This window comes from Leuciscus leuciscus (assembly GCF_965113295.1).
Source record: "Leuciscus leuciscus genome assembly, chromosome: 8".
In the NCBI taxonomy this organism is placed as follows: Eukaryota; Metazoa; Chordata; class Actinopteri; order Cypriniformes; family Leuciscidae; genus Leuciscus; species Leuciscus leuciscus.
In genome coordinates this window covers 24,460,794-24,485,516 of record NC_138732.1, presented here as the reverse complement: position 1 = coordinate 24,485,516, position 24,723 = coordinate 24,460,794, and the positions used below count along the sequence as shown (strand labels likewise).

The window sequence follows — 24,723 nt, the reverse complement described above, 5'->3', positions numbered from 1 at the left end:
AAATTATTTACAAGCAGAGTAAATATCACTCCGTAATTCACCCTTTTTTCAATGTTTTAGAATGAATCACCTATGTGGTAAAGCATAACATTGTAATTTTGAAAATATGGTAAATAAACAGGTTAAAAATCTTCCTCAGTGATCACTGCACACTAGCTTGTTGTTCATCACATTAAATGGTTTACATGTAGGCTATTTATCTGGAAATAGCTCCGCTGTCTGCTGCAGAAAAGCACCCACGCTACAGGGCACGTTGTGATGCAGACCCTGAAATAAGGCAAATATACCTCAATAAAGAGAAGGAGAGGTGGATAAAGGACAGATATGAAGGAAGAAAAACATAATTGTAGAAAATAGCTAAGGAAATTAAGCTGTCATTGTCATATTAAGCCCTTTTAGTTTCTGTCCGCCCCTGACTGGGATGCCTTATGTTTGAAGAAATTCTAAATAGGAGAACAATTGACCATTATCTCTAAATAGTGATGTTTTAATTTGCCCCAAAGCAGAAGCATACCCATACACATGTAGAATAGTACATGAAAAAACTCCATGGAGGGTCAGAAGTGATCAGGGGTTAGGAGCATTTCAATTTAAAACCAATGCACGGGGTCCGTCAATAGCGGACATTCACTCATATGTATGCTGTTTTACTGTACAATGCTAGGCAACACTGATTAATTACATTAAACAAAGGGGCCATGAATATATTCTCCTTTCACAAAATACAAAATAAACAGAAGAATTACTAAAAACAGTCAGGAAGAGTATGAGGAATGCTGGAAGTTTAATAAAAGAAAGGAAAAACAAAAACAGTACTAGCAATTAAGGCATAAAATGTGTTAAACTTCACATCTAATTTGCTATGACTGAACAGCTAGGAATTGCTTATGAATGCACCAGCTTTCATAACTACATTAAAAGAAGCAATGCCTCAGTCTAATAATTTTTTAGAAAAAAATTAAACATACTGAAAAACAAAACAAAAAAACAATCACAGGGACACAATGGACATATTGACAGATGTTCCAGCGTCAATGGTTCATTTCTTCGTCCCGTTACTCTGTGCTTTGGCTTTCTCCTTTTCCAAATATTTCTGATAAGAAGAGAACAACATGTATGTTTCAAAAACATATACTGAACCACAACAAAAATGTCAATGCAATAATGCTAATATTTACTAATAAAAAAAGTGAATCCTCAAAATGTAATGCATAAAGATCATCTCAATCCTGCTCTGACATCATGATCAAGGACAAAAAGAAAAGAAAAAAATATCACCTTAAGTTTATCGTAGTGTGCTTGGCTACTGCAGTGAATTTTCTTAGCAGTGTCCTCATTAGAGTAAAACAGGAAGCAGATTCTGCAGTAGTACCCCATCTTCACAAACTCCACTCCTGAAACAGGACAAATGAGGATCATTAGAGGCTTCTTACAATAATGAAATAATGATAATGAAATATTTCCTTAGTCGGGGTCCATTGCTTTTTATAATACATTTATGGTTTGGTTTAAAGCATTTTATAGCAAGCCAAACTGATTTAGTGCCACATCTGTCCAAAAAGCTGAAGAAAATTCATATAAAACACAAAATTAATAGCTTGGTTATGTCTTGGTTCTTATTTCTTAGCAAAAAACAAAGTCATCTTACCCACTGGGACATTAGGATCATATGGCTCTAGAGTAGAATGGCTAGTTTCAAGCTTTGTTTCAGATGGTGCTGTTGTAATGGTCTTTTCCTCAGTCTTCACACTCTTCTCTGAAGCAACAGTTTCTTCATCTTCAGCCTCCTGGTCAAAGGATACATCAAGCAAAGCAGTGGTTCGATCAAGTATATCCTGTTAGCAGTGAGAAAGCATTTTATTTATTTATTTTTAAGTACAATCTTTTGTCTACTGCTTGGAGAACGTTTTATGAGAAGAACTAATAATGTCCAAAAACAGCCTACCATGTTTGTTTGACAAGTTGTAATCAGACATAAGGCACACTAATAATGTAACAAGAGTGACGTAGTTCTAAAACACTCCAACTCCATCTTGTAGACTCTATAGAATATAAAATTAATTTATACATTTCTCCATCACATTCCTCTCTGTCTGTGGTGCTCCTGGTTGTAGCGCAAACATTTGTGCCAGAGAGCACTGGAGCTGTCACTAGGAACAACTTTTCACACCCTTATATCTGGACAACTTTCTTTTCTACTGAAAATAAAGATAAAATATCTTCTTTTGTGTTAAAAAAAAAAAAAAAAAAAAAGTCAAAGGTTTGAAAGAACATAAGGGTGAGTAAGTGATGGTAGACTTTCATATTTAAGTAAATGAGAGAATGGGAATTTTTCTTTGAAAAAATTCTTAGAATCAGCAGTTGAAATCATTTAGGAAAATTCTAATATTCTGATAGATGACATTTGGTTTGTTTCAAAATGGCAGTGTTGTTTTGAAACAAACCAATGTTGCTAACAACACTAATGTCAGCATGCTACCCTCCAATTCATGATATGAACAAAAAATAATGAAGTCTCTCACAGGTTCAGTCTCCATATTCTGGAGCTCTGATGCATCTTCGCTTTGTTTCTCCTCTGGCTCTTTCTTCTCCTCAGGAACAATTTCTGCTGAAATATTTTGGCTTTCCTTCTCTTCATGACTCTCCATCTCCTTATCTTTATCAGCGACTGGCTCATCCACTTTGATCTTCTTGACAGAAGGTTCTTCCTCTTTTTTGTCTTTACTTTTCCCAGAGGAGTTCCTCTGAGCCTCATCCTCCTTGGAGCGTTCTCTCTTGAGTGGCCGTTTATCCTCGGTGTCTGGGCTTGGAGGTCTTTGTCTGTGAGAAGATAATATTATCAAACAGATGCCATGTAACATTCCTTGGAAAGCAATTTTATTATTTCCCATTAAAAAATATAAAATAAAATAAAAATAGTCTGAATGTCCAACTGACCCACGTTTGAGCTGCTTATATTTCCTGCTCACGTAGACAACCAGTCGTTTGCCTTCAAATTTAGGTCGATTTTCCTTGTAGGCCTCTGCCATTTTCTCAGCATCTTCCCCTCTTTCCATCTCAATGAAGCACTGAGCAAACATTCAAATATCATTTATTTTGTCCTTGTAAATCCAATAGAAAGTTCCATTTTTATAATTACCTCATTGCGCAATGGATTCAGAAAATATCTTCTGATGTTTCCAAATGGTTCTGCGATTTTCAGAAGTGATGCATCTGAGCCTTTGAAGGGTGGAACATTACCAACGTAGATGACTTTGCCACTCTGTAGATGTTACACAGATATAGGCGTTAGATTCTGCTTCTTTTAGATTCACATACATTTTCTTCATGGTGAGTTAATAAGCCCGAGTCTTACCTGGATGGTTGCATAGGTGTGTGAATGAAAGACCTTCACAGGTTTTCCACACACAGATGGTAAGACATTTCCACTGTAGAAACTAACCATTGCTCTTGCCTCTGGTTCATTGGAGAACTCAAGAAATGCCTAACACAGAGCACAACCACAACACTTTAAGGAATAATCTCTAAGAATTTCTGATTTACAACTGACAGAATGCCAAAAAGACATGTTCTCTCCAGATAAATGGCAATAAAATGCAGCTTGTCAATTGATAAACATTTTATACACACATTATTAAATGGTCTAGCATAGGGTTGGGTATTGTTTAAATTTGAACTATTCCGATTTTGCTTATTGATTCAGATTCTTATTGATTCCTAATTTGTTTTTATATCATTCACATTTATTCTAAGTCATATTGCAAAACATTTCATTGTGGCTGAATACCATGAACAAAAATCAACAGGCTAAAGAACACTTACACAAGGAACTTTTGCCTATGGTTTAAAAATAACATAAAACAGCTAGCCAAATTAAGTAAACACTCAGTAACATTTTTTATAAAATTTGCACAAATAAAAACAACTGAACAAAGATACAATTGAAATAAACTGTTTTAAGGTTTTCAGATATTCAGGTATAGAAACTGTAATCAAATGTAAAATAACTGCACTATGCATAAACTATACAGTATACATTACAAATATAGTTACAAAAGTTATTCAGTGTTTTGTTGTTTGATTAACGTTATTATAGAGAAGCCAACAGCAATTTAGGCTGCTATCACTTTAAGAGCTGCACAGATCCAATATACTGTTACACATGCGTTTTAACCAACTGTGTTACGAGGATATTTTAACAGCACAGAAAACAGCATGCAATAGTCATCACTAAAAATCACTTTTTCTGTGCACACACTTAGGATGTGTGTGCAGCACAGAAAACAACACTCGGGTCTTTGCGCACGAATGGTCAATTTAAAGTCATTTTCAAATGCACACAAAGGAGTCGATAAGAGGAATAGTAATTTTAATTTTATAACAAGTATCCAATTCCTGACCACAAGTATTCATTCCAGAATTGGAATAGATTTTTGATTCCCAACCCTAGGCTAGCATCAGAAATATGTGTGGATAGCTACGGTAAAGCTGCAGTTAGTGAAGCGGTCTAAACTACCAAGAACAGAATATCTGAGAGCTGTTACCTCAGGCCTCACGTCTAAGACCAGGTGCCGCACCACTTTACCAAATGGCTTGGCAAGATTAAGGATTTCATCTAGATAACCGTAGCCACGTTTAAATCCAACGACATTTACAACTCTCAATCCCTACAATTCCAAAACACACATTAATATTTAATACAATCAATAAATCAATGCACAGAGATTAGTTGTAAACTATTTTAAAACATTTTAAAGTGCCAAAATAATAAGTGACTTACTCCACTATCCTTGGAGCTTCCTGAAACATTAAAGATGAAATAAGGCATTAATAAATGGACTGACTTTGGTTAAAAAAAAAAGCCAGAGAGCATTGACATTGTAGTTTTCATCAACAATATGATTATAACATTTTATTATTATTATTTAACACTGTCGACTCTGTCCAAAGGAGGATCACTGCTAAAGCCATTGACTTTGTTCAAGGGCATTACCTGATGTGTTTGTAGACCTGGACTTTGAGTCTTGTCTCTCGCCATCCTCTTCCTCTCCTAGCTCATCAAGAGTAACAAACTCATCCATATTCTCAGGAAAGTCAGTTTCAGTTTGACTGTCCTAGAAGCAGATAAGATAGTCAGCAGATCTGCATGTTAAAATAGTGAACATGAAATTTATCTTAAAGGAGTAGTAAGAAGTAGCTCCAAAGATGAAAAGAACACCAGAAAAGTGGTCCATACAATAGTACAGCTTCAGAAGACTTGGAATGTAGCAGCTTATGGAATATAAAAAAAATTGTTACAAAATATTATTTAAATGGTAAAAAAAAAAAAAAAAAAAAAAAAATTGTTTTGGTTACCTAAGTTATTGTAACATACACAGTGAAAAATTGTAAATGGGTTGTCATTTTACTGTAAAACTATATGCATTTTATATAATATAAATGTTTTTTTTAATAGAAAAAAAACTATACAAAACAGTAAAATGACATTCCCAGAGGCCTCTACATTACATTTTAAGGTAAAGGCAGAATTTGGTAGTTCAAGAAGTCCAAGAAGATTGGTATATTAATGTAATACATTTAGTTGTAAAATATACAGGCACCAATATGCCATTCTGTAAAACCACAGTGGCCAGTTTTTTACCATAAATGTAACGTTACATTTTTTACGGTGTACTTCTATGATGTGTTTGGTCCTTTTTGGAGCTTGACAGCCTCTGGTCACTGTATGCTTTCGTTGTGTGGAAAAGATTCATGAGCACATTCTGCTTTCGCACTGTTTGCATGAGGGTGAGTAAATGATCATTTAAAGTTTTCAGTGAACTATGACTAGCTGCGGCTCGTCTGTATGGGCAGGTGGGGCAGAGCCCCACGAAAAACATAGACCTCTATATACACTGAATTAATAATAAATTATGAATGTGTTCAGCGTTCTGCAACAAATATTCAGATCTTGACTATTTTAAGTCAAAGTAAGAAGGATATAATACAATGTAGTGCATGGATTTGGCAGGCTTGTATTTATGATACTAGGAGGCGCAGCCGGTGTCGGCGCTGAACATGCTGATTGGTTGAGTTCATGCCGCATTTTGATTGGTTGACTCCACGCAGCATTTTATTCAACCACCATCTGTTGCGGTGCGTGCAGTAACAGTCGTCTGCTATTCGAATCAACAATGGAGTTTAAAAAATACAACCGATGGACCGACGACAAGGTTCAGGCTTTATTAAGCTTAAATTCAGGGGATGAAATCCAGTGGGAACTGTAAAGTCGTGCACAGTCCTACGTCACCGGACTATTTTCCTTATCTTCACGGTACTTTAGACCGCGGTGGAAACGCGGCTAGCAACAGGTCTGGGGGAAAAAAAGTTCCTGGGACAAATTGTTCCGGGTAATTTCAGTGGAAACACAGCTATAGAGAGCCATTGGGGCAGATTTCTGAATGCCCCTCTTATTTTCACGTGACCTTAAGTAAATCTTGCTCCAGACCAAGACGCTATCAGTCCGCTTCAGCTATGTGTCTGCATCAGTTCAGTAACTAGTTGGCATGTCTGTTCTTATGGGGAGTAGCGTATCAACTTAATGAAAGTATAATTTGAACATTTTAATTTAACATCCTCATGTGAATATATTTTATATACAGTAGTTCTATTGTGTTTGTTTTAGGTTTGTTCTGAGAATAGACATGACTTTTGCTTCCCTCACTAAAATTTAACTGCCTCCAGAGGTAGCCGAAAACGCATTCTAGTGGTCGAATATGTTCGAACAGCCACAAAAGACCGTCTACTGACCTAATGCGTAAACATTATGGCAAGCGCACTAGCTAGACGGGATTTAAAGTGCCCATACTATGAATTTTTTTAAATGACCTTTCATGTAGTGTGTAACATAGCTCTAAGTGAATGAAAACATCCTGCAAAGTTTTAAATCTGAAAGTTCACCGTATATAAAGTTATTGTCTTTCAAAAGTAAGAGTCAAAAAAATGAATCGTTTTTCAAACAAGTCATAAGCCGAAATCAAGCCGAAATATTAGCAATATTGCACGCGCAGACACCAGGGAAAAGTTGAACGCTCTCAAACCGGCATCTGATTCCTGTGGATACTGGATAGCAGCATGTTGAGAAGACGCTGTGCTCTACCTTCAGGTAAAGCCAGTTTTTTTCACTGCCCAAGGACGAGCATGTGAAGAATCAGTGGTTAAAGTTCACCTTTACCTCGATATCACAGCAGTGTAATCCTAAACTTTTGCTGCGTTCCCTTTATTTTACTGACGACTGCTTCTCAAATCTCGGAGTTCAATGCAGGATTCGCAAACTGCTTGCTCTTGAAAAATGGTGTTCAAAATACTTAGTTTTGAGTTTTATATTGTGTTGGTCTCCTTCTAACTAGTTAATTCACATTATTACTGTCTTACTGAAATACTTCTGCTATTCAGTTGTGGGCCACTATTACCTAAAACTCTATTAATGCAGATCGTCTGTCGTTCTCACTACTTTGAGGAAAGATTAAGTATGGAGCAAGATTTGTTTTACCAACGTTTATGTTACATCAGTCATTTGCGCTAGAGCTCGGCTAATGTATGCACTGTTATTGATACAGTTTCCACATGTTCACTGCAATAAATTAGAAAAATACTCTGTAAATAAATAAGTTTAAGTAAAAGAATCGGTTTGTTGATGGACATGCACTTGTTAATGCTGATGGTGAGGAATTACAGAACATCTCATAATGTACCTCAAACTGAGTAAAGTTAGTGTATCACTGAGAAAGTCGTCTCGAGTCGTCCTTGCGATGGAGGTTCGGGTTGAATGAATAGTTCTTACAATGTTTCATCATCGGACTCGCGGTCGTATTGATATGGTCAAATCGACGTCACTGTCCGTTACTGTCTTTAGTTTACTGTGTAGGAAGCCTCAAGGCAAGCAGAGCTGACGTTATGGCAAATGACGTATGCGGTAAACCAATCACAACAGACTGAACTGTCTGGCCAATCAGAGCAGATTAGCTCACGGAAAGTAGGGATTTAGAGAGACTGATTCATCTGACGAGTCGTTTGAGAATCATTGAAATGTGGTGATGTGCAAATGTATATTATGAGAAAATTAATCAGTTTTTTTACCTTTGATGCATGTAGACCTGTTGTAGGAGACTTCAAAACAACATTAGGAAACTTTAAAATAGCATAATGGGGCACTTTTTTGTCGGCTGGAGACCCAAGTTTGGTTTGAAGACAAAAAAAACGTACCAAGCACAATGTTCTGCACCATTCCTGATTTCTATCACACACTTTCTAACGTTTAGTTCATAGTCCTATTATTTATTTCGGTGATCGGTATAAGTGATCGGCCAATACTGCTTCCAGTGATTTGATAATCGGTGATCGCCTGATCAGAGCACCCTTAGAAAGGTTTGAGCAGAGGCATTTCAGATGATGTGCTAATGTGCAAAAGATCCTACCTGCTCTTCATCGTCCTCTTCAGCATCTTCATCTTCAGGTTGGTCATCATTCTGTTCCTCAAGGTCTTTAGGAAGCTCATCTGTGTTCTCCTGCTCAGCCTCAGATGTCACAGGTTCCTCTAGTTGAGTCTCTTCCTGTTTTTCACAGTCTTTTTGGTTTTCTATGGTCTCATCGCTGGAAGCATTCCTGGCTTGCTGCGCTTCAGGGTCCTCTTTATCCTCTAGGTTGGTGTCATCAATATCTGGTGCTTGTTCACTGGTTTGCTCTGGATCACATGATAGGTCGACATCATCTGCAGAGGGATCTTCATCAAAACCCTCTTCGTCTCCATCACGTGCTTCCATAACATCAGCTTCATCTCCTGCCCCGTCTCCCAGGGCCTCTACTTCCTCAGGCTTTGGTTCCTCTTCTTTCTCATCAGAGCTCTCTCTGGCTTTGGAAGTAGAGGACCTTTGATTCTTTGAAGGTTTATCACCAGTTCTGCTGGTGGAACTGCTGCTACCGCTGCTCTTACGGGCTGGTTCTTCCCTTCCTTGGTCGCCCTTTCCTGGTGGGACCCTGGAACATCATGTAGAGCACATTTGGTTTTGTTTTCTTACTAAAGATATCTATGGTCTCTCAGGATAGAAAGGACAACTTACGTTAGAGTCTTATACTTTGTGCAGATGTTCAGTCGAATGGATCTTCCATTGATAGTCAAAGGATTGACAGTGTAGTACTTTACCAACATCTCTGCATCCTCAGCATTGCCCATTTGAACAAATGCCTGTTTTAAAAATGGTCAAAACATACATTTTAAAAATGTATGTCCTGGAAATTAATGTACCGTATTTTCCGCACTATAAGGCGCACTTAAAAGCCTTAATTTTTTTCAAAAAACGACAGTGCGCCTTATAATCCGGAGCGCCTTATATATGGATCTGGCGCCTTATATTAATGTCTGTAAAACAACCGCTGACTTAAACCTTTTGTTTATACTTTCGCCTGGCAGCGGAGCGCGAGCCTCCGCTGACTGCGCGCGGACCTCCCCAAACAGACGAGGCATTTATACTTGACGCAACTGTTTTGTTTTAGACTGAACACCAGACCATACAACTGATTTAGACGCGCAAACTGGGTGCCGGTGTGATGAGATGTACTAATATCCGTCTGCTCGGGCAGATTCGGCTCAAAGTCGTGCATCTTCGGATGCGGAGGCGCGCGCGCTGTCACAATGACGTCATTTTGCCGCGCGCGCGCCTCCGCATCCGAAGATGCACGACTTTGAGCCGAATCTGCCCGAGCAGACGGATATTCGTTTTTTATTACCTTCGCGTCGAGTATAAACAAGGTTTTACAGCTCAGCCACTTGTTTTTTCATATTTTTTTGCAAGTGGTAGATCTTGGTTTACATTTGGACTTTGGATGTGATCTTAGGCTTGAAAAGGTTGGTGACCACTGCATAACGCAAACCCAGTCAAACGTTTGACTGCAGTATCTTCTATTCTATGCGCCTTATAATCCGGTGCGCCCTATATATGAAAACAGTTCTAAAATAGGCCATTCATTGAAAGTGTGCCTTATAATCCGGTGCGCCTTATAGTGCGGAAAATACGGTATGTTCTGGAAATTGCTGCATATTATGTAACTTGCCTCATCATTTAGAAAGAGATGTTTCTCAACAGTGCCAAATCTACGAGATATTGTGAGTAGCTCCATTTTCTTGTCACTGCCTCGTGGTAAATTGGAGAAAAACACCACCTGGCTGACTCCTCTCTTCACAGGCCTAGTGTCTCTGCCTGGCCTTCCACTTTTCTGTAATGATAAAGCAAATAAGCTTAATTGAGCCATTTTAACATATATATATATATGTTATATATATATATATATATATATATATTTTTTTTTTATATATCTTACCTCAATTGCCATCAGTTCCTTTGACAAATAAATGTGTATCTCTTTCCCATGCAAAATGGCTGGTTTTCGCTGATAATAATTAGCCATGGCCAAAGCCTCCTCATGAGTCTGCAGCTCCAGGAAAGCCTTTGAGAGTGAGAAAGAAAGATTTACTCAATTACACTGTCATGACTTTTGATCTCGAATGACTGTTCATACATGCACAGATACTACCTTGTTTTTCAGTATTAGATGCTCACAGATGGTGCCAAAGGGTTTTGCCAAGTCAAACAGGCTGTTTGTTGACATCGGTTTTCTTTCGTATTTTGCCACGACAACCCTACTTCTTATCTAAAATAAAAATATTTATGAGTGCAAACACATAGATTTCCATCCACTCAAACAAAAGATCCCACACTGAAAAGGACATCCTAAATATATAAAATATACAAATATTTTAACTGCAGAACTGCAATTTGAACAAAAACAGATTTTTTCAAATGCATTCAGTGAATTATTACCTTGGGTGCCGCTGCATATGATGTCATTTTACTTGTCATTCCCACACTGGAATCAGAGCCTAAAAAAGTTGTTTAAAAATTGTGTGACTGATTTAAATTAAGCAGCTTAACAATAAGACACAGGAAACTAACAGTGTTAATGTTGCAAAGTTCTTCAATTAAAAGAATACAATTTCAGCTGTAAAGCAGCTCTTAAAAGATCATCATTATTCAGCTCAATTTAGTTCAATAACACTGTCAATGTTGCAGACTTCACAAGAAAAGTGTTTGTCATCTTCAAGTTACTTGTACAAGTTAACACAGTGCACCTAAGATACTGAATTAACTGGAATCTTTATTCATCATATATGACTATTATTTAGTGCTTTAGGGGTAAAACTTATTTTACAGGAGAAAATGTTAATAAAGTGCGCCTTTAACCAAAGTCACAAGTAAAACCCTACATTCAAACAAAAGATCAACTTGAAGAAGGATAGCAGACCAGACTACATCCTCTCACAGATTTATTACCCCAGCTGGAGCTCATCCCTGTTCTCTGTAGACCACCACCAATTGGAGCTGGTCCCAGCAATCCATCCGAACGACTCTTTGTGTCCAGGGAAAGGGATGTTGACCTGAGAGGAATTCATTTTTAATATGCTTTTCTATACAGATGCTTGTAATAAGTAGGATGTATCATACTTATAAAAAAAATGATAAAAAAAAAACTAGTTACATACATGCGACTAGAGGGCATTTGAGGATCCCAGTCCGGGTACCTATAAAACAACAGGAAAGAGTTTTCAGTTGTTTTTGAATGACTGAGCTCTAAATGACATTTGAATGAAAAAAAATTACATTTCAAAGACTGCAACAGCACGAATTAGCAACCATGTCTAGAAGTCCTACATGGTACATTTGTAATGCACTAGGATTACAGGCTGTCAAAAACTATAACCAGATGATTAAGGTGAGGTTAGTCATGTTCTTTATTTTTGCTTTTCAACTGAACCTTCATGTTAGCAATAAAGACTACATTTAAACACTTAAAAGGTTCATAAAAAACAAAAGGTTAATTAGCTTTATGGACCCTTTTCACATTTCTGGGCTTCTCAGAAGCAGAAGTTGTCATATTTGGGTAAAATTCTATAGTGGTGAATGGGAGACGACAGCAATCAAAATTTTTGTATTGCCATTTGCTCCAATAATATGCAAAATACTGAGATATTGATTACGTTGATCAGAAGAGAGCAAGATGTCTAAAATCTCTGTCAATCCTTCAGCCATTGTATTAGAAACAACATTGTAGCAGTGTTAATTCATTTTCTACCATTTACTGCCAAGATAATTTAACAAAGTATAGCATTATAAATGTGCATTAATAAAAATAGAAAAAATAAAATGAAAAACTTTACTAGATTTGCAATATTGATAAATGTGGAAACGCATCATTGCAGTCTGTGAAAAGGGTGAATTAAACCACTATGAATTCTCCCACATAATCTGGATTTCTTCATAATTTTTTTACTAATAGATTTTGTTCACCCAAAAATAAATTCGGTCATTATTTTGTTTGTGGAATGCTGTCACTCCAATAAAAGTGAATATGCAGAAGAACAAATGAGGTTTTACATAAGCTCCATAATATCTGTGTGAGGAATTTAAGAAGGCTTCGAATATAGTGCAGAAGTCATATAGGCTAATTTATGATGCTGCTTTTTCAAGCTAGACAGCAGTGGAAAATGCTTCTGGTTATCACCATGAACTGAGCGGTCTCCAATGGAAAATGTCTGATCCAAAAGATCCATAGTGGAACTGCACCTACTGTAGGCCAAGTTTAGGCTTGTTTCTAAATGACTATCAAGAGGGTTTTCTCTTTAAGCTTTTTTCCGCCACTGAACAAAAAATAAAGCTAATTGCTACTTATTCATCTCACAATTCTGACTTTTGTCTAGACTTTTTTTCTCAGAATTGCATGATATAAACTCGTAATTGTGAGTAGAGGTCGACCGATTCATCGGTTTTGCCGATTAATCGGCGCCGATAGTTGATTGGTGGAACTATCGTTATCGGCAAAAATACATACCGATAGTTTTTCCTGGTTGCGTCCGTTGCTGGAGCGGCTGAGAAGTGCGCGCTGTCATTCATTACACAGTAAGAGAGAGCTGAGAAGGGTCTGCTGGCATCATGCAGAACAAGAGCGGCCTCTAGAGGTGTAATAAAAACTATCGCTGATGCCTCGTGTTGTTTATTTCGACACGTGATGCTGCGTGCTGCACTGAGAGCACACGCTGCGTGGAGAGCGCTGACATCAGAGCGCTGAAGTTCAGCACTGTTTTACTTGGAGTGTTATGTTTGTTTTTATCCAGTATCAATTTTAAAAACTATCGGTTGATTAATCGGTTATCGGCAAGTATGGCCCAACCTAGCTATCGTTATCGGTAAAATCCACTATCGGTCGACCTCTAATTGTGAGTTACAAGGTCAGAATTGCATGATATACAATTGCTAGTTTATAGCTCTCAGTTGCGAGAAAGTAAATCTTTTAAATTTTTTGATTCCGTGGTGGAAACAAGCTTCCATAGTTTAACATCTGAACAAACAGTTCACCAGTTTTTACAAAGCAGTCTACTTACATTTGCAGAAGAAGTTTGCGGTTTTCGGAGTGACGAATCCCAGTCGTGTGTTGAGTCCATTCCTTAAACACAAGGAAGGGTGAAAAAAATATCCTTAATAAATATACATGACCTTTATGTAACAGTAATTAGCTGTGAAATCTTAAGCAATTCAAAGCCTTGACATACTGGATCAGAGCTAACTTGGCAAGCTACCCTTCCTGGCTATGAATGCAATCTACAAATGAGTACTGTAATGGATCAAAAAAAAAAAAAAAAAGAGTTCTATATACTAACTGTCCTAACTGGAACCACGTTTAAAGAACAAGTCAGAAATACAGCTAACAGCAGTGTATACTATAAGTGTCCAATGAGATTTAGGGCCATTTTCTCTTACACAAAATTGATACTGAGCAAAACTAAGAGGTGTTGATTTAAATGCAACAAATGATGTTTAAAGATGGTCTTCTGAACAAGTAGGACTCAAGAAGAGGAAGTGAAGTGTGTGTGCAGGAGCCAAGCAGCTTGAATTACTCACCATGACAGAGTGCACATCAAAATCACAAAGGGAGCACACATGGGGAAACATGAGGGGCATGACTCCCAAGAAATCCTGCACTTTTCTCTGAGACGGGGAGCCCATCCTTCTCTGCATGAACATGTCGTCAGATGCTGATGATGTTGACATGCCAAGGCTGCGGTAGGAGTCACGTGAAAGCTCAGAATATTGGCGGTCTCTGCCGCTACCGCTCCTGTAATCTAACATGTCGTATCCTCGACCAGATGTTTCTTGCATGGAAGTATAACCGAAGTCACCTTGAGAGCGGCTTTGAGCCTGCCCACTTGAACGGTCCAACCTTCCGCCCTGCATGTCGCCCCAATCGTCTCGGCCACCTCTGTACGAAGTTTCTGAAGAAAGAGTCGTCAGATCGCTAGCAATGTGGCGGCCGGATTCCATCTTGCGGTTCTTAAGTTGCATGATAAGATGGGGCAAGGTCTCCACGCTGATGTTCTCCTCTGGAACCTGTGCTAGTGCGTCCAGATCAGTTGGCGACAGACCTAGGCTGGCGAACAGTTTCATGGTATTGCTAATGTGGCTACCTGCTCGGCGGTGCAGCTGAGAGTCGTGGTCTTTTCCCTCCCCTCCACCCAGACCAGACATGCCACTATGTGACTGGGAAGACGAGCCGTAGGGGTCCGAGTGCGTCTCACCCATACTAAAGTTCAAAGTCTCAGCGGCAGCCAAAAGCCCACGACCAACAGCAAAGCCTTTCTGAGCATCAGAACCGGTCAATTTCTGGGACATGTCTTTGAAATGGTGGCGCTTTGGGCGAGTGGAAAAAGAGAAGAACAAAGTGAATCAAAAAGTCCCCAGAAAAACAATCCGTCAATTTAAGCCTGGATCGAGAAAAGAAGCTCCTCCAGAATGAAACAGCTCTGCAGAAACACAATGGAGCAATGATTTCTAGCATGCTCACAAAATGGTTAGCAGTGGCATAGGAAAGCAAGACAGTGAGCTCCACAAATCCATACAATGCAAGTAACAGAAGTAAAACTTATTTACAATGACAGAGGTACAAATGGTACACTGACCAAATAGACCATAAAATGAAGATTTACAAGTACCATGAAGAGCAATAAGTATAATTTAATAAGAAAGTTCAATAGAGCTTTGAAGGGGGTAAAAACGTCAATCAAATTTAGATCCTTAAATGTGAATGGGAAAGACAGGGAAAGGATTGCAGTTTCTTGGTCTGGAGAGAACCAAAAAGAGATAGTGTTCATGTCTTTAAGTTGTACTGTATGACCAAAAACAAAAACAAAAAACAGAAATCAATGAGCAAATAATTAAGCGAAATAAAGCTAATCAACTTTAATGCTTAACTGCAAAAATAATTTGGCATCAAGACGTCTTGACAACAGACAAACCACTAGTCGGGCTCAAGTGAAACATAAGGGTGCAAAGAGAGCACATGGTTATCTGAACAAGATTTGCATCTTCATCCAAAGAAAAGTGAAATTTTACACATTAACTGTGACTTGAAAACTGTGGTGGTCATAATGGAAAAGACTATATCAAAATTGTCAAAAATAGAAAGAATATAGACAATCGTGTCACACTTGACAAGCTACTAATTTTTACTATTTTATTCAGATGGAAACAAATGATGCAAAAGTTTGTCATCGCTGTTTTTGGATAATATTGTTTTCGGAAAGCTGAAATGACGTTCTAAGAAAAGTGTATAAAATGGGCTGCCATGCAGACCGTGCCAGTACCATGAAGTAAAAAATAAAAATAAAAAAACATTTAAAAGGTTATCAAATAATGAAACCGTCATAAAAGTAAAAAATCAAAACCAAATCATTTAACATAGAAAAGTTTTGATGGACATTATGAACAAGTTTCACATGGACAGGAACAATCAAAATAGTAGGCACTATATTGGTGAAAAATATAAAAACAAACCAAATTTACTAAGAATAGAATTTAACATACCTTTAAACCGAATTCACTAGTGCAAAACGCAACCTTTAATAGAAATAATTATATGTTTTACTCCTAATTATAAAAAGCAATACAGTTCCAGCCATATATCACTGCATAGCACCCACTGGAGTTGTGTTTTTTTGCATAATGTTTTTATCTTCGAATTGAAGAACATCACATAAATATAGTTAACAAAGACTTTAAAAAAACCCTAAAGGAAAAATGCTTCTGGAACCAAGGCCACTGAAAAATTCCACATTCCAAAAATGAAAAGTGGAAAGAGTCCATTGTACAAGTGGGTCTAGTCGTCATGCCTACGGACTGTTGGATAAACTTCTGATGTACAAGGCACACAAAAAAAAGGAAATACTTTGGGAGTTTAGTCGTCATCTGATTGGTTGAATTCTACAGGATTTCCAGGAGACTTGCGTTGCGTTCTTTAATGGTCTGCCTGGAAACAAAGCCATTGTGACGCCAAGCCTCCTCAAGGAAGAAGAAAGCCTTCATGTTTACAACTGTGACAATGAGCGCTTATCAGGATCAACTAAACGCTGGATTTTCAAAAGTATGTGAAGTTCATGGCATAGACTCTTTAAAAGACATCCAAGAGTTTGAGGCACTTAGTTGAAAAGAAGAGATATTTTAACTCGTTTGCCGATGGGATATGGGAAGAGTATTATTTTCCAAGCCTGATTTGAAATTGTCAGAACAAAGTCTACAGACGTTTCCAACCGACTTGATGAGCCATCTGGGCAGTAAATTTGAACAACATTCTTGAAAGTATGATTTATTGGTCGCATGCTGGTCTGTTATTGTATGAATATCAACTTTCCATTTTCACACCCCTAAACATGACGCAGAACAAAAACTGTAATTGGTTGCTGCTTACATGTCAGTCAGGCCTCTTGGCTGGTCTTTGGCCAATGAAAGTAGCGAAGTCCCTTTCAAGGAAAGTCTGTTCATTTAGCAGCCATATTTGCAAAGCCTCTGAAATTGCAGTTTCTCCCATTCATAAGTAATAGGAGTGAATAGTCTTTCTAAATCTATAGTCTTTGATGGAGTCCAGACCTTCTGTCGTCAGTCTGAAGGTTTGGCTGTGTGAGACTAGCTACATTTATCCTTAAGTTTAAAAGATTCTGAGCAGTAATGAAATACAAATTAATGTCAAGACCAGAAAGGATGGTGGAAGAGTATAAGCACTATGATGCAAGGCATTAATGTAACTACAGAAGATACGATTTGAATGTTTTATGGCATAACTTGCAGAATGATAACACTGTATCGAGAAGACTGATTAAGTTAGTTTGAAATTATATGCATACAATGCATTAGAAAAGAAAATATCGGAACAGTGCAAGTCAGAGCTAACAACATGAATCCATGATATTATGAATCTATTATGCAGAAATATGAATTCAACAACATAAAAAACAAATTTGTAGAGATCGCAAATGATACTATCCAGTTTCAGTGCAGACGAAGAAAATTAAGGAAATATATTAATAACGTAAGTCTTTTTTTTTCTTTTACAGCTTTAAATAAGGTAAGTGTCTGCTGAGAGTGAATCCGAGGTTAACTGATACGATAACATTCATCTCACTTACGAACAATCAAATTAACTTGACATTAATTGCATATTGGTGTAAAACTTTATTTAGGCTAACATTTCTGACACATGATAGATTATAATAGCCGCTTTAAACGCAACACATTGACGAAGTGTGATGAAATGAACTAAGAAAAAGCCACGGGACTAAATGTGCACAAGGCCTAAACAGCAACCGTTATCTAAAATATAAAATTCTGCAGCTCGGGTTTATTATAGTCAGTATGTTACTTAAAACAAGTGATATAACATTATATCCTTTATTCGAATGCAACGAGTTGCTACTTACATTTTCTTCTTCTTCTTCTTCTCAACCTTCGGGATGAAGTCCTTTACGTCGCACGAAGTAAAATGAGACCAAGAGCTCTGGCAACCGCGCACAACGTGAAAAAGGAAACGATTACGATAAATTTCACTTCCGAGGTGAATTTCAAAATAAAAGCACTAATAATAACATAGGTGTTTGTCAATGCTCTTGGGTGATGCAAACAGCATTGACTTGCCCCTGAAGAAAACAAGCTCTTTTATGGTTCACACTTGCAAATACTATATTCTACAAAACTGGCAAAAATAAATCCCAAAATGAAAACTCATGTTGGTGTTGGAAAACCAGATGTTTAAGATATAGCCTCCTGCCAAAATCCCATACTGTGGGGAGGATTTGCTTTTTCAAAGCCACAGGTTTGATTACATTTTTGCTTTTTTATTTATTTACATTATTTATTGGGGTTTAATTTATAGGCATATTGCTATAAATGATGATTATGATACTAAAATCACCCTAATTGTTTTGCTGTTGAGGAATAAAGCTCTGACCTGTAATGACGTCACTGTTGTAATGACGTCATCAGAATTTTACAATATTCTGAGCAAAGCTGTCAGTTTATATGATTAGCTTGATCTGCCTAAGGCATCTACACAGCAGTCATACTCTAAGAACTTTTTTTAATTAATCCTCTTTGAAGGACAATCGAAAATGCAGCATCCTACAATTGGTTTTCAGGAGAGGATAACGGTCAAATAAGAGCTGCATACATACAATATTCATCCCATTCAGCCTCATCTGTCCTGTGCAAGAGTGCCAAGATAGAAAAAACTAACACCAACCTGTCTTGTGGGTATAGTTTTGTGAACATCTTCGAACATCGCCGTGATGCAGAAAATGCCCTAGTGGCTCTGAATTATTCTGATCTCAAACCAGTGCGCATCATGAGGGGCCAAGGTATGATTAAGATCCTAGCAACGAGCAAATAAAGCAGCTACCATGACAGGCATGTTGAAGAAATAGCAGGACGGAACCTATCGAGCAGCCAGGAGATAGAAGGCTTGCAAATATTGTGTAATGTTGTTTACAACAATTTTGAGCAGCCCAGAAGCCTTGGTTGGCATCGGCCAGTTGGCTCTAGCATGCAGCAAAGGTTTTTCTAAAGGCTAAAATATATATATTTTTGTATCTACATTTCTAATGTTGGTAGATGAAAACTGAAAGAGTTGTCGGAAGCTCAGTGATGGTATAACGTTGAAGTTGTGGGACTGTGGTGTAGGCCTACTTCGTTTATAGCCTACCTTTAGCTTTTAACTTCTAGCGACTGCATTTCGACTTCAAAATATGTTAATCTGTGATAATTATATTGATGGACAAAACGTGCAAGTATCATAAACTTTTGTTGATCACAGAGCTTGTTTTTAGTTATAATCCTAAAGCCTATGGGAAAATCCTATTGGGTTTTTCTCGAGGGAACCAGTGATGCAAACTGCCGATATGCCCTCAAAGTGATGTCATACCTGCACCGTGACATTAGAACAAATAATATGGATATGAGAACATGTAGCCTACAGTTCTAAATTAATCTCTTAAATATTTTCTAAATTTCACTAAACATTTTCATTTAGTTTTGTGAACATTTTTATTGAACATGGATCTACGTTCATTGGAAAGGCTTATTATGCTATTGTAGGCTCATTTTGTAAATGTATGCCTCTAATTTAGAAACGCGCAAACTGGGTGCCGGTGTGATGACACGTACATGCTCAGCTAGATTCGCCTCGAAGTTGTGCGTCTTCGGAGCTGTGCGGAAAGTTAAAAAAATGGGGTCTCGCGCACATACACCCACACCGCAATGACATCATTTTTGCCGCGCACACCTTCGCACTCGTGCGAACGCGGTGAGTATAAACCAAGCTTTAGTGTATTTATTATACCCCCTTTACTTTTTTTTGTATGACCACAAAATCCTCATTTATTAATTCCCAAGGCATCCAGGGTGATTTTGTAACATGTTCCCAGCTCTTCTTCATTCATCCTTGTAGCTGGTGATATAGCCCCTGATTTCTTTATTTTAAGATTTTTGCTGATTTCCCTGATTTTGCTTCATAAAGCCCCAGAACCAGCATTTGCCCACCTTTTGCTTCTCTTCTGAAAACCCTATAGGATGCCATTTATCTTTGCAAACTCAAAAGCAAGAGACAGTCCTCCCTAACGGGAAGTTTCTCTGTGAAAGCAAGGTGAGAAGACGCACTAACTCCTGCTCAGATCCAACAGGGATGAATGGCTTTCTTCCAGACGCATGCTCAGATCCCAGAACAAGCCCTTTCACGCGTCTTTGAAGGGTTGTTTTCAGAATGTTCCACTTCTTTGCAAACAATCGCAGCGCAGGCCTCCCTGACTTGACCTGCTCTTTATATTCCTCTATTGCAGACACTGCAACAGGATATCCAAGTTTTTTTTTTGTCAGAGATTGTGAGATGCAGTGCAGTCCAGGACTCCAGTGCAAGTCAGAGCCAAACTTCCACCAGGCAGGGCAAACAAACTGGCAGCCAGCCAGCATAGGTCATATCCAGCCGAAGAGGATCAGTGAGGGATACACCAGCAGCCGTCTGCAACAGATTAAAGTTGGAACATTTTATGCATTTTCCTCCTCTCCACCTTCACAACCAGTTCATAAGATCCACTTCCTAGATAAATGGTAATCATGGTAATTGATTTGTTTTAGATATACCCAGTGATGAAAGCGTCCACCAAACATGAGGGAGAGGAGGACTAGTCTCTTATCAGGCTTCGCAGCAGAAGTATATTGATGGTGTTCAGATTAGGCCTTCAAAAACTGTGCAGAATCTGGGTTTTTTGTTTGACCCCACGTTATGCTTTCATTCACACATCGGTCAGACTGTTAAATCATGCTTCTTTCACCTGCGGAATATTGTTCGTATACGCCCCTCTCTTAACTTTGGAGATGCTGAAACTGTTATTCATGCTTTCATAACTTCTAGATTGGACTACTGTAACTCCTTATACAGCGGCCTACCCACCAAAGCAATACATCGCCTTCAAATGGTACAAAACTCTGCTGCTCAAGCACTTACATATAATAAAAAATCTGCACATACTACCCCTATCCTTCATCAACTCCACTGGCTTCCTGTGGTCAATCGCATCCAGTTTAAACTATTAGTCTTAGTTTATAAAGCCTGTCACGGTCCCGCACCTCAATACCTCGCTGAGTTAGTGTAACCATACCTTCCTACCCGGACTCTTAGATCTAGCAACGAAAATGTGCTTGTCGTCCCCAGGTTTAAACTATCTACTGTGGGTGGTAGGGTTTTTAGTTTTGTAGGCCCTAAGCTATGGAATAAACTGCCCCCTAATCTTCGTGCCATCGACAACCTCCAGATCTTCAAATCAAAACTTAAAACTCATTAATTTACCATGCTCAATAAATATTCAATTCTATTTCTCTGTCTACCACTCTCTCACCTTTATTTTATTTTACATACTTTGCCGAAATTTATATGTTGCTAAAAAGGCTTATATGTTTGTTATCTTTGACTTATGTTCATTATTTGTAGTGCTTGCTTGTTTCCATCTGCTTTTCTGTTTGTTTGCTTGATATAGCCTAATAAGCTGATTGCTTGTTTCTTTTGTCTGTCTACAATTTGTATTATTTTGTGAAGCGACCTTGGGTTCTTGAAAGGCGCTATAAAAAATAAACATATTATTATTATTATTATTAAGTAGTTCAGATTTCAAAGTTGACAGTGACAAAGAGCACCCAGTCCCATGTGGATCAGAATTTGCTGTTCCTGTTGGACCAAGGTCTAAAGGTACACTGACAAATGATGTATAGATGCATCAACTCTGAATAAATAACGTCAGGGTTGCCAAGTCACAAAAATAAAAAATAAAAAAATAAACCCAAAGCTGGCTCAAAACCCACCCAAAAGGAATGAAAACTAGCCCAATTTACTCTGATTTTAATTTTCAGCACTTTGCATGAGAAATTGTTTAAACCTATATAAATAACATTGTCACAAAGTTATGCTGACATGACTACCCATACAATGCTGTCTATAAGCTAGTTTTTGTCTAAAAACACATTGTCATTTCACTACCCAAACACTTTGTTTTAACATTTTTATGATTTACTCACCCTCACGTCAGTCCAAACCTGTAAGACTTTTGTTCATCTTTTACATTTGACAGATTTCTGTCCCTCTATTAGTTTTCTATTTGAACACAAAAGAACATATTTTGAAGAATGTTGGTAACCAGACAGCTGACGGTAGCCATTGACTTCCATAGTATTTTTTTCCGACTATGGAAGTCAATGGCTTCCGTCAACTGTCTGGTTACCAACATTCTTCAAAATATCTTATTTTGTGTTCAACAGAAGAGAGAAACTCAAACAGGTTTGGAACAACATAAGGGCGAGTAAATAATGACAGAATTTTCATTATTGGGTGAACTTTAACGGTCTACTGAACTACCACTTTGGCGTTTCAAAAAGTTCATAAAGAGATCAGAAAACCAATCCAAATGAATTGAGCGGTTTAATAAAAAATTTCTGAAAAGACACATTTGCTTTATATGATGAACAGATTTAATTTGGGCTTTTATTCACATAAAAACAATTCATCAATGCACACATCAGTTATGGTTAACGGAAGCTCAAGCATGTTGGCTGACGTGCAAGAACCAGTGAGGTTCATTTTCATGTGTTATGCAGCACGTTTAAGCTTCGCAAGAACCAATGAGGTTTGTTTTCACACATCAAGCAAGTATGGTTAAATCTGTTCATCATATAAAGCAATCGTGTCTCTTCAGACATGTGTCTAAACTACTCAATTAATAGGATTAGTTTTACGATCTCTTTATGAACTTTTTGAAGCATCAAAGTGGTAGTTGCATAGACTGTCAATGGAGGGACAGAAACCTCTCAGATTTTATCAAAATATCTTCATTTGTGTTCCGAAGATGAACGAAAGTCTTGCGGCTTTGGAACGACATGAGGGTGAGTAAATGATGACAGAATAAAAATTTTGGGGTGAATTTACCCTTTAAAATGGCAGTGTACCAAAGAGAGTCTCAAAAACATGGTTTGAAACCGCATGCACTCTGCGTCACAAATAAGTAACAAATCTTGTCAACATGCGGGGCGGGGCTTTTCCTATCATTCCTATATTGCTCTGTGGGCATTTTAAAGGGGCAGTATGTAATATTGACAGCTAGTGGTTGAAATTCTAAATATTGGAGAGGGTTGTTTCTCCCGCCACTCCATCTTAGACTCTACGCTCATGCTGGTTGCCAGATTGAGGACACGTAACAGGAGTGTGACAAGCCTTACACTAAGTTGATGAGTCTCTGCGTTTTAATATGCTTCTGGACATAGAGCTTTTTAGGTAGGGTAGAATCTGCAATCTCCGACCTAGTTTGCTTGCTTGCTTGCTTGCTTCCGTGGCTGCAATACGCTGTATTTTCCACCAACTGGCAACCCGGGGTGTCAAAATACTATTGAGTAAAATGGCAGTGGGCGAGATCTCACAGACCAGACTGCACATTTAAAGTGTAAACAAAACAAGCCAATGGAGAAACAAACAAGCAAATGAGATTTGAATCGCGAACCTCTCCCCACGAAGTGGGTATATAAGAAAGTGTGCAGCACTCACTCATTTAAGTTTTGCTCTGAGGAGCCGAGACGGTGTCCCAGCCGTTCAGCGGTGGTACAGCGATTGTGGCGAGGGGACGTAACTACTCTGTTTTCTCCTTCAGGGAACAGGGGTTACATTAGTAACCTAGACATTCCATATCAAGTAATCCATGTTCGACATTACATCAGAACGACTGACGAATTGGGATCCCTACAAAAAGGTCACAATTGCTGTCCCTTCCAATGACGATCACTGCTGTTCCTTCTTACCACATTCAGTGAGACTATTGGATAACACTGGAAAAGTGTGCCTACTCTGAACAGAAAGGGACACTAAGGAGACCACATCATGCCTGACAGTAACAAGAGGTAACATTTGGAGTTACACATATGGATTGACCATTAGGGCAGTGCTATGGAAGGTCTCTGTGGTAGATCCAGCCAAGCTACGGTGGAGTCAATACCGGGCAGGGCGGCTCTGCCAAGGGAAAGACATGGGCTCGCCGACAGGGAAGCCGTGCCGTGGACGAATACAAATGTGGGATCACCCGTAGGAGAATCACAACACATAGGCACCTAGTCTAGCACAGGGGCTGACCTACTGGGCATACACACGAGTGCTAGACCTAGCGCCAGACACCTCCCCCACATTTGTCAGCCGAGGGTGCTGGAGGAACTCCAGGGTTTGAAAGGCGCAATGTAGCAGGATAGGTGCTTGTATTCCGTCCTTAGAGGGGAATGCTGCTGCAAATGAGACACCAAGCAAGTCCCCTCACTTACTAGCTACTTGTAGCCAGTACACGAGAGGACACAGGCTCTACACGGATATTGTAAAACCTTGCAAACGTGTTAGGTGTCACCCAGCCCGCAGCTCTAAAAATGTCTGCCAGCGAGGAGGCAACACTCCGAGTGGAGTGAGCTCTCACCCCAAGGAGGCACAGCTGGTCTTGAGCCTGATATGCCAAGACTATGGCATCCACTATCCAGTGGGCCAACCTCTGCTTGATGACATCATTTGTGACTGCAGAGAGCTCTTGCCACAGATATTCTTGTGATTCCATATCACATTAAATACCAAGCTTGATGTCTGAAAATAAAACATGAAGGGAAATTGACAGCTCCTTCAGTCAACCTGCTGATAAGGATTATTTTTAGGTCAACCTTATTGTTTGAAATTATTTGTTTCAGTCTTTTTGAGTGGAAGTTCCCCAAACTGGAAGTGCCTCCCATAATTCAAAATGCAGTAGGCTTGTCA

General features: G+C 38.5%; 1 protein-coding gene across 3 annotated transcripts; it reads right to left on the bottom strand.

Moving 5' to 3' along the window:
• Nucleotides 1-765: 765 nt before the first annotated feature.
• Nucleotides 766-17,913, bottom strand: LOC309504231 (uncharacterized protein). 3 transcript variants are annotated; one of them, XM_082177256.1, is made up of 21 exons: nt 17,834-17,913; nt 13,989-14,887; nt 13,472-13,533; nt 11,576-11,614; nt 11,367-11,470; nt 10,857-10,915; nt 10,570-10,686; nt 10,357-10,482; nt 10,090-10,251; nt 9,099-9,223; nt 8,457-9,015; nt 4,994-5,114; nt 4,781-4,800; nt 4,545-4,667; nt 3,356-3,484; nt 3,140-3,262; nt 2,938-3,068; nt 2,523-2,820; nt 1,649-1,835; nt 1,279-1,394; nt 766-1,093 (listed from the first exon to the last, which is right to left on the bottom strand). In XM_082177256.1, the coding sequence occupies exons 2-21, from the start codon at nt 14,754-14,756 to the stop codon at nt 1,040-1,042; spliced, it is 3,423 nt and encodes a 1,140-aa protein (XP_082033382.1). In that variant the 5' UTR covers nt 14,757-14,887; nt 17,834-17,913; the 3' UTR covers nt 766-1,039. The 3 variants fall into 3 exon arrangements, with proteins under 3 accessions (XP_082033382.1, XP_082033381.1, XP_082033383.1); XM_082177255.1 differs by lacking the exon at nt 17,834-17,913 and having other exon boundaries at nt 13,989-17,814; XM_082177257.1 differs by lacking the exon at nt 17,834-17,913 and having other exon boundaries at nt 1,649-1,787; nt 13,989-17,814.
• Nucleotides 17,914-24,723: the final 6,810 nt, after the last annotated feature.